Here is an 11,112-nt window from a genome sequence, read left to right on the forward strand (position 1 = left end):
ATATTTTATTGAGATATATCTAGGGTATGTGATGAATCTAACTCATAAAATTATTTCAAATGTAAATACCAAAGATAACAGCAAATGCATGAAACAATTCCTTTCTCCGAAATAAAACCTTCCAGAATTTGAGAAACAAATATATAGAAGGAAAACACACAAAATCTTAGGCAAAATTATGCTCTTGTTTTGACCTACACAGTCTCTTTTGTATTCAGTAATGTTGCACCGGTGTGACCAGGAAAGCTTGAGATTATTATACTCAAATAATCAGACTAAATCCTCACAAAGTAAGTAAATTCAGACTTACACCTACTGTTTAACCCTTGGCCTGCCCCCTTGTCTCTAGACATTGTATCCTATTATTTAATCAGTATAGAAAGTCAATTTCTGGCACAAAAGCGAACTTAAAAATGTAGTGGTAGCTCATAACTTTGTATTTCTGTGCTTTGTATCTAAGCCATTTCATCTTAAAATATAGTTCGTAAAATGCTGTGTAGAGGGGTTTTGTTAGAGACTCTGGTCTGTCAGTCTGAAGCCAAAGAAAGATGTATTTCCCACTTAATAACCCCTGTGGTTAGTATCAGAGTCCAGTGGAACTTCCAAAGGGCAGTAATTTGTATGTTGCTACATTGCTGAAATAGATTCTCAAAATGACTTTGACCTGAATTGTACACTTCTTCAGCAGCTTAGAGGAGCTGCAGAGCTGTGGATACATTCAGTTCAGACATCATGAGGTAGGAACTAGCTCCTTACCAGTCCTCAGGCCCATTCTTAAAATCTGGTTATAAAGCTTTTCAGCCACATTTACGCTGAACACTACTACAAGGTTGTGATACCTCAGCGAGCTTCGTGTACATGAACTTGAGTATGAGAAGCACAGTCAGAACCCATTATAAGACAAGGGCAATATATGGCTATAAACACACTAACAGGGAAAAATACAAAAAGGCATTTCTGCATCCTAACAAAGAGGTAAGAGAAATTAACTTGGGCAGAGCACTCTGCATAGACATCACACAATTTCCATTTCAAAGCCAAGACTTACACATTGTAGACTCCCATTGTAAATTAACTGATATTCTGTCTAGCTTTAGATAATCATAACTCAAAGAGGATCTTGTTTACAAATCCTGGTATATATACCCAAAGCACACAAAATAGATGTAGACACCGTAACCTGCTACATTGCTAAAATACTGTTCATGTAGTCCAAGTTTCTGTTTACCTTCCCTTCAACACTGAGAACATTAAGTATGCTCATTTTACAATGTCAAGGTAACTTTCAGAGTTGCAAAGAGTACCTTGCCATAGTTATCCAACAATTTTGTTATTACCATGGATCACATTTATGAAAAATCATAAAGTTACAAGCAGTTGTAATTAAAAAGCAGTTCCAACAATGTGAAGTRGTCCATCACATGTTCCATATGACAACTTTATCACCAAAGTGGACCAGTATAGCAATTACAAATGGGAAATATATTACACATAACTTGTTTTGAGACAAAACAGCACAATAGGCCAAAATAATACTGTAAGAACACATTATTCTGTGACACCATAATTACTCTGAGGTCACAAAGTAAGAAAGTAAGAAAGTAAGCCACTGCGATCTGGCAAGCTAATAAAAGATGTATAGGTAACAAAAGCAAGTTTAACAATGGAAACATGATTATTAATTATTTAATCACTATTAATAACTGATTATTATAATTGGCCTCTCCATTATTTCTTATTCTGTATATTTATATATATATTAATGCTCATTAATGTCTTGTCAAAGAGTGCAAATCGTGAGCTARGACACTCTGGTGCTATGTGCTGTACAAACATAAAATAAAATGACAACCCATACCTAAAACAACTTACAGTGTCCCTGCAGCTGAAAAGCAAATTGATGCTTTACAGTGCAAGCAAAAGACAGGACATACACAGGGGAAAAGATTGTTGGGGATCACATGAAAATATGGATACAAAATGGGAAGCTGAAAATGTTATACCTTGATACTTTGATAGACCTCATATTGACGCTGTGTTTTAAGGAGGATTTAGAGCTGGATAATGAGGTAGCTTTGAAAATGTTTATAAGATGTCTCTTCTCAAGCATGAGAGAGAGCACAAAGGTCTTTCTTAGAAGATTTAATAGGTAGATGCAGACCTTCACCGTGAATAAACTTTTTCATCCTTTCCAGTGCCATTCAGTGAATGAGAGAACATATGTAAGATGAAAAGAAGGCATGAAAGCCACTGTAAGAAAAAAATTAAGAGGACAGTGCTTTCACAAATCTACCCAAAAGAAAACACAACAACATAGGGTCATTTAAAAATGTATTTTAATTAGTAACAAGATGGATTCAAAACCCTAGGTGTCATAAAAAATTCACACCCATGCAAGTTTCCATAGCAAATGCTAATCAAACAATTGTTTACTTTTATTAAGAAATGATTCTGAGGTTTGCTCTTCTTGTGTTTGTGTTTGTAGAAATTCTAAGTAAAATCAAGATAAAAATGTAAACAAATTGCAAATACAACTACAATACATAATTAGAATGCAAAGCACACATATGGAAAATTTGAGAAAACAAAGAGGAGGTAGGCATGCATTTTTGAACAGATGGTGCTAGACAAGGTTACCTAGATATAATTGAGGTCAGAATTTGGCCACTGTAGGACTAGACACTCTCAGTGAAAGAGGTGAATTTCCTCCTGTGTTTTGTTTTTTTTTTTTTAATTACTCAGTGCCATTCAATCACAGTGTTGTCTGGTGTAGTTCCTCGCAGGAATCCCCTGTCCATAGAAGGCTCTCTCTAGAATATTCTCTCTATATTACACATTTGAAGAAATATTCTGTTCATTGAATCATCGATTTGCTTTTCAGCTGCAGGGACACTTAATGTCTACTGGGCTCACCGTTTACCTTAGCTATGGTCTGCAATGTAACAGTATTAGGAAAGTAAGCTTGAGCTGCATTTTCACTGCTGGTGTAGAAAGAACTGACATAAAAGAACGCTAATGTTCATGAAAATACAAGCAAATTCTAAATAAAGAACAATTTTAAAGCCGCTTATATCAGAGACAGAAAGCAAAATCAAGAGCCCAAATAGCTGGTGGATTTAGCAGCACTGACTTGCAGAGTTGTCTCAGACACATACTAGTCAAATTCCATTTAGCYATGTAAATTTTAAATTAAAGCCCTATTGATTTTACACACTATGTTTAAAACTTTGCTTTATGAGTTTTTTTCACAGTTAAAAAAGATATTAAATAGTAATATTATATACATTAAACACATGGATTCAACACTGCATCTACTTATAGCTAGAAGTCATTCAGTTTTGAATGCCAGATAGAAAGAACATAACCGAAATAAAATCAACTATGTTTCTATATGAGCCTCAAAGCATAATGTTGTGCTGTTTCAAGTCCCACATAACATTCACTCCACAATCCTTCATCCTCAGCCTGCAGATGCATCCATTGCAGCCAATACTTTTATTTGAACAATACCCRTATCAAAGTCTTATTGCTTCATAATGGTCCGTTATTTGCCTTGTAAAAAGAAAACAATATTTGGAGAAAATCATTAATGCATCAAGTTTAGAAAGATGCTTGATGATGTTTTCCTTTTCACTTAATCCTGGAATTACTTTCCTGATAATATTTTTTTTTCTGTTTTCCTTTAGTTAGCATTAACTTAGATCTTTATTTTGGCCCTTTTCTTTTCCCTAAAAGCCTTACACAGAACTATGTGACAGATATAAGAATGTTAGTATTAGAAATAAAGTAGCTACCAGCATTTACCTGAGTAAAGGTTTCTCCAGACTACCTGTAATTTTGCTTTGGGGAACCGGCTGAAACCAAGACCAAGTTATTACTAAATTCAAACCCAATACTGAAGTGTTTTATTATTTTGTCACTTCTGTAATAAAGGAAAATACACTTGTTTTGTGACTACTGTTTCGTTCCAAAGTCGGTGGATGGTTTTGTTATAATAAAAGTAATATTGCTGCAGGCTTTTTAAACCAGTTTGGGTACAGTTACAATTTCTGCATGCCTACAAACTTGACCTTGTCACACATGAGGTGCAAATGTTTCCTCTCCCTCCTTACTATGAATTGTCTAGAGATACAGCACCAGCTACATTGCTGATAGAATATAATTGAGTTTGGTCCATGATATATTGCAAAAGACTAATGACACCAAGTTGAAAAAGTATTTCCAAAAAACCCATATAYTTTACATCCACTTCTGCTGGTAGAAGCAGTAGCCACCTTTTCTCGTCCTCTTCAGAAATATTAGTTGGTTGATGATCAGCGGCTGCTTGAATGGAATTAGCCTTGAACACAAATCAGCATGTTATACTGGCTGTGTCTAACAGCATGTGAGCCTATGGATTTAGACTCCCTCAGACTACTACGGCAACATGTCAAATGGTTTTAAACTATTGCAAATGGTTTAAAATGAGAAGCTGGAATGGTGCTGGCAGGATTATGAAACTGTTACATGTTTTAGGTTTTTTTTTTAAAGCAAGGCTTTTTATAAATCCTTCAGTGAACTATTTACCGCAGAAGACCCCCAAATACCTCCATCACAGAAACGTCTCTGTGCCACAAGCAAAATGCTTTTGGCAAAACAGACACGTGACAAGACAGCATGTAAAAGACGACGCTTGTGAATCTCACGAGCATTTTTTTTTTTTTTCCAGAAACGGCCACGAGAAGCTGCTCTGTCCTGTTCCCTGACAAACCGCCCTGTGGATGGTTGAGCACAGGGCCTTGGTCCCGCATCCCTAGGACGGGGCTGGTTAAGAGAGGACACAGACCCGTCCCCACTCCCGGCGGTCGCCTTTGGCCACCCCAATGCTGTCATCTCCGAACAGCGAGACTGTCCTTAACGGGAACCCAGAAACTGAACTCCATAAACACCCATTGTATTTCAGACAGTTCTGGGGCCTCGTTCTTTGCAGGATCCCACTTTCAGCTGCGAGCCTGGAAGCGGGCAGCAGGTGGCAGTCCCCTCCGGACCGCGCCGCTCGGCCTCCAACGGCCAGCGGCCTCGCGGCGGGGCCCGGGCGCATGCGCCGCCGCGGGCGGGCGGCGGGTCACGGGGCGGGGCAGTGGCGATGGAGATGGCGGCGGGCGGGGGGGCGCAGCTGCTGGTTGTCGCGCTGCAGTTGGCGGCGGCCGCGGCCGCGGCCCCGGCCGCGCTGCCTCTGGTCGTCAACACCTGGGCGTTTGGGAAGGCCACGGAGACAGGTGTCCCCGGCGGGGGCCGGGCGGGGGGCCGGGGCGTTGCCGGGCGCTCCGGGCTGTCCCTGGCGCGCCGTCCGGCCGGGGGCCGCTGGGCGGAGGCTGCCGGTGTTGGCCAAAAAGCAGCAAAAGTGTTGGAAAACGCCCTTGACAACGCGCAGAAAAACGCACTGGAGCGTTGCCAGAGGGGAAACTGTGCAAAAAGCCTTTCTGCGTGCTTGGGGAGGCCGCACGTCGGGTCTGGGGGAGCCCGGCCCCCGGCTGCCTCCGTGTGGGAAGGGCAGAGGCCCTGGGCTGGCTTTTGCACTCGCGGCCCTCTGCCACCGAGCCGTAGCGTGGCCCTGAGAGCTGTGAGGAGGGGGCTTAAAGCTCAAGGCTGGAAAAAAATAAAGCAAATGGATTTTGTGGAAACTTGCGGAAAAGCTAGGTTAAAAAAAGTATATTTTTCCTAATAATGTGATTTGTGTTGTTGCTGCTGTTAAAATTAGTTGTTCATTTTTTAGTAGTGTCTGCAATAATCATTCTTTCCTCCTGAAGATTTAGATAATTTGGAATATTTTTAGTGCTCTGTGTAGTTTTGTGAAGTGTTATTAAGTTTGTTAAGACAAATTTTTTCTATGGCAAATGTGCCAACAGAAATTAGTTGATGCTGGTTTAGAAATAAGCATAGGCTATATTAGCATAGTTAGGTTGTAAATAACTCCTTGTTGGTGATGCCTTGCTGGTGAAGTGGATTACCTAAAGTCTTGTGTAGGTCAGGACTGAAATACTCTCTTGGAAACAAGACCCTTCTTTTGCAAATATCTGAAAGTATCTGAAAGAAAAGGTAATTGGAATTGGAGCAGTACTGCTCACACTGAAGTTTGTTATGCARACCAGCATCTGTAGAGCTGGATGCTAATTTTTTTTTTTTTCTTCATGCAGCCAGTTTCATGCAGTTGCATGCAGCATTTGTGAAGACAAGGGCTTTTTGAGATTGTTGAGCCAAAGTAATAGTTTTCTGCTGCCAAAAGAGCTGGGCTGTGTGCTTCCGCTACCTCTCCTGTGCAGAGTCTGGCAACCAGGGGAGCACTAGAGCCAGCGCAAGGGAGGAGGTAGCAGTATTGCAGCTGTCAATGGCAGCAGGCCCAAGCATCTTGGGAAATCTTGCCCGAGGTCCAATTTTGTGAAGTATTTCTCGTGAGCAAAGCCTTCAGGCCCAGTTTATTTAAGTCATGTATGTTTGACACATCTATAATGTCTTACTAAATCAGGCCATGAGGTAGACATTAAAGAAATAGAAGACATCAACTAAGGGTTGAATAGAAAGTGGAGACTGATATTACTTATATATCTTGTTTTCAGTTTCTTTTTGTTTTTATGTATTGTTACGGATATTAGGTTTAAATGTAGCTGGGCACTTAGGGCACAATTCTCTGAGGAAGCTTTTGAGAGCTGCTTGTTATAAGCTGTTTCTCTTTTCTGAGATAAGAGTTTTGCTAAATCTTCTTCCTCTTTTCCTTCCTTCCTCCCCNGTGATAAAGTATTGGCTGGTTCTGGACAGAGGAGGCTATTTAATATGGAGAATTTGTGATTGTTAGTAAATAATACCTTTCCATTTAGGAAAAAGAAAGCTTAATTTCTCAGAACACTGATCAGATATGCAAGCAAATCAGTATTTAGAGAAGTAATATTTTATGTTTTGGTTCTTTTAAATATATATGTATTTCACCTGTAAATTATACTTTACTTTTGTCTACTTACATAATGCATCTTCATAGTGTCCATCTTTAAAACATTCTTAATGTAATTGTGGAGACTGTTTTCACTGTTGACATTTAATTGTGTTGATTACAGCGTGGAGAATATTACAGATGGGAGGCTCTGAGCTGGACGCAGTTGAAAAAGGTTGTGGTCAGTGTGAGATTGACCAATGTGATGGGAGTGTGGGATATGGAGGAAGCCCAGATGAAAGTGGAGAAACAACACTGGATGCAATGATTATGGACGGGTAAGAGAAGTGCATGGAGAAAAGAATGATCCCTGTAGTTTTTAGCACATCTTAATACAAGGGTTGTTACAGAGATCTTGTTGATTTTAGAGCTGAGTTTGGACAAGTTAATATGTTAACTTGTGGAACTAGAAAAAAATATTTAACTAATTGGTGCAAGAGTAACTAAGTATGTTCATTATTAAATCTGTACATGTAGTGCAGTAATTCAGCTGTAGATACAGCAGCTAAAAAGCAGATGGTAACAAAGGCAAAATTTTCATGTTTGTAGCATCATAAGCGTTCCCTTTAGATTCCTTCCATAAATATTTTACCTGTAAAAGAATTGTCTTCTATACCTTATTTACTATTTAAACGTGTCGTGCTTCAAAAAAAAATAACAAGTGTTTGTTTGGTTCATGATATGAGTTTATGTAACAGAACAGTTACTCTAATAAAAGTATTATTCTGCCTGGAGTTGTTGCTACTTAAATAATACCCCCCTGTCAGTGCAAGGAAGTTATGTATGTATGAAGCTTTACCCTAGTAGTGTGACACCATCTGTCTATGGCTGTTTACCATGGAACAATTAAAGCAATACATTAAAACAGTAATCTTTCTAATTTATATCAGAACAGATTTTGTTTAATAAAAAAATGTGCAAACATTCTTGTATTTTTATTAAATTTGATCTAAGCAGGCTTTAAATATTTTTTTGTTTTCAGCAACACTATGGAAGTTGGGGCAGTTGCGGATCTGAGACGTGTAAAAAATGCAATTGGTGTAGCGAGAAAAGTCACTGAACACACTAAGCATACATTATTAGTTGGAGAGTCAGGTAATTATTACTTTAACTGTTTCCAAGTCTTAGCTTCTTCTTAAAACCCTTCCTATTATAGTTACAATTGCCATACATTTATCTTGATAACATGGTTGGAGATTACCTGACAATCAAGTGAACATACTCAAGTAATTCTGAAGTATTTACTCTATTAAGTTTATTACATGTGTATGAATTAGGTTTTATTCCATTATTTCCACATGAAAAGAAAAATAGTTTTATGGTCTCTTCACAAATTCAGCTGCAAATATTAAGTTGTAATCCTGAGGCTTTGCTAATATCACTGAAAACATAACACAAGGCATTGTACAAGCTGAAGCTGTTAGACATAAATATTTCGTTTAAAACTATGGAGTAACTGTTTCTAAAGAATCACAGAATTAATAGACTGTAGAGTTACATATGGCTGCTTTAGTATATATTGAGCACCGTTACTGTATTTCATAGTTTAAAGATATTAGTGAGGACTTGAGTGTTTCTGAAAAACAAACAAACAAAAACTAGAGGCTGTACTCCTAGGCACAACAAATGAGTGATAGCAAACTCAAGGAACAGTTGGGATTTAAAAATAGGAGCTATTGCTGATAGAATAATATTAGCTTTAAAAGAGATGCATATTCCAGGAAGGTACATGTATAGTAAGTGGAAGGTTACTTGGCTGACAGTTAAGGATTTTTAAAATGTATGGGTCTGCTTGGAAAGAAATGTGGAGACAAGTGTAGGAGTTGAGATTTAAAAAGAAGTGACATTATCTGAGCCTTAAAGGTGAGTCAAGTGCTTTGAAATTGACAAGAAAAAATAAAAGGTTCTTGAAGGAATTAGTGTGTACAGAATGATAGAGAAGTAAGTTCAACAGAGGGTTTTTTGGATGAAGTAAAGTAGGGCAAATAGAGGAGATGATGATTGTGTTTGACAGGAGATCTGAAAAGAGAGATGGATTTGTAGATTCTATTTAATTCAGGTAGTTGGCCATGTTTAGATTACAACTAGCTTTGGTAAGAGAGGTTTCACTGATGATTGAAAAAGAAACTGGTCAGGTGTTAAGTAGAGGAGGAAGAAGTGCTCATGATACTCTTTCTCCTCATCTTAGGTAGATAGCAGAATATTTAAAAAATGTGATTGAATGAATGAACACAAAAGATAAGAAAGATGAAGAAGAAAGTGAGGAATTAAGTACTGATTTAAAATATGTTTTCCAAACTAAGATGATAGTACATTGCATAACAAAGTCATGTGGACAGGGATGTTACGCTGAGTCCTTTTTCTTCTGAGGAAGTTCTCATTAATAGACTGTTTAGCAGTAGTGGCAGAAGAATGACAGGAAAGCTAAAGATGCATCTGAGTAAAAATCAGAGGTGGTCGTATATATTAGTGAATGAATCAAAGTGGTAGAGAAATTGAGGAAAAATAATATTCCTTGTGAAGGAATGTGGAGTATTTTCTGTGGAAATACAGAATGTGGATAAAAGAAGCCGTGATCACTTTAGCAGCTGAAGATAAAGAGAAAGTAGAGCTACAGCTTCAGAAGAATACATTTTGACCTTCAAATCACTATATGAGGGAAATGGCAGTTTCTTTTCCACATAAAAATGTTTACGTTTTTCACCAAAAAGCTAGCTAGAGCAGTAAAACTTTTTCATATCAATACCTTAAATATCTGTAATCCATGCAAGCTTTTTTTTCTTTCTTTTTTTTCCCCCCCCCCACTCTTCATTGAAGATGCTGGAGATAATTACTTTTTTTTTTTTCCTGACCTTTAAATATTTCTGCAATTTTATTAGAATATGTTTAGTGATGCAGTTCAGGAAAGTGTCTCTCCTAAAATTTAATTTCACTGAGTGATTGACACTAGAGAGGAGGAGGCAAGCTGTAGCGCACATTTAAAAATCATCAACTAACCAAAGATAATGTGTGGCCAGTGTGTGGTTCCTGGCAGTAAAGTTTTAATGAAAGTAATGTGATATTTTCAGTTTCATGTTAAAAATCCTGACTGAATCTCTTACAGTACCATGATACCTAAATAGCCTTCACAGGTCTGTTTCCTTTGACTCAAATTGAAGTGCAGATGTTTTAAACCTTTAGTACAAAGAGAACTTAAGGGAGAGGATATATTTTTCATGTCCTGTCATATCCTTGTTGAGAACCTTTCATAGTCTTGGATTTTACAATGCAAAGAAAATGATAGTATGTATTGTTTAAAATGGTAGTATCTCTGATTATTAATAAAATTAAAAGAATTACTAAAGTCTTTGGACTTTCAGAAGTGTCTGCATCTGGGCTTCTATCTAGACTCTGTAGCTATCTCTTTGAATTTATTTCATTCTCAGCATTTTCAGTGTAGAAGAAAACAAAACAACCAATGTAGATTAAAAATGGCTGATCGTGAGTCACCAGGTTCTAGATCTGGAAATGAAAAATTGAGTCAGAGGCTGTGAACACTAAAATAATTGACTAGAGAGCAAAATCATTCAAACATGATAGTTGTTGATGTCTGAAGTCAAATCTTGCATCATTTTCACGCAGTGAGTAAAATGTAGATGTCATTCCTTTGCCCCAAAAAACATGCAAAAAGAGGCTTTGAAAACAGTGCAAAACTGAGGAGGTGAGCAAATAATTGTATCATATTGTGCAAGGAAGATGATACTGTGGGTTATAAGTGAACAATTTTTAGCTAATCACAAGCTGTGATGAAAGGTTAAGCCATGCTCTATGGAGAGGATGACAGTGGTAGAATTTGCCTTGAACAAAAAAACTCAAACCTGATGTTGTTTTTTTAGTCTTGCCATTGTAGTTGTAAACCAGAGTATAACCAAAGCTGATGTATTTTTACAGCTGAGGTTTATAGTGATGATGGTCTACACAAAAATTAGTTGCATATTGGTGTAGCTTTTGTTGAACAGATAACCACACTGACCAATTCTTGTAGTTTTGAAAGAGCTACTTCATTTGCTGCATACTTTCTTTAGGACAGGACTTAGGAACCCAGCAATAAGGACTTACAGAGATATGGTGGGATAGCTCGCATGACTGGAGTGCTGTCATGGATGGCT

At 37.8% G+C, this 11,112-nt stretch overlaps 1 protein-coding gene across 3 annotated transcripts in view; it reads left to right on the plus strand.

The window, feature by feature from the left end:
- The first annotated feature begins 5,131 nt into the window (after positions 1 to 5,131).
- AGA (aspartylglucosaminidase) overlaps positions 5,132 to 11,112 on the plus strand; it is an 18,847-nt gene continuing 12,866 nt past the window's right edge. Inside the window, exons 1-3 of one of the 3 annotated variants that reach the window (XM_026090262.1) lie at positions 5,132 to 5,258; positions 7,089 to 7,242; positions 7,947 to 8,059. In XM_026090262.1, coding sequence (XP_025946047.1) covers positions 5,132 to 5,258; positions 7,089 to 7,242; positions 7,947 to 8,059 — 394 coding nt within the window. Of the gene's footprint in view, positions 5,259 to 5,341; positions 6,079 to 7,088; positions 7,243 to 7,946; positions 8,060 to 11,112 lie in introns of those variants that run through there. The other 2 variants (XM_026090263.1, XM_026090264.1) reach the window with 2 other exon arrangements.

Source organism: Apteryx rowi, unplaced genomic scaffold (genome assembly GCF_003343035.1).
Source record: "Apteryx rowi isolate R43461 unplaced genomic scaffold, aptRow1 scaffold_855, whole genome shotgun sequence".
In the NCBI taxonomy this organism is placed as follows: Eukaryota; Metazoa; Chordata; class Aves; order Apterygiformes; family Apterygidae; genus Apteryx; species Apteryx rowi.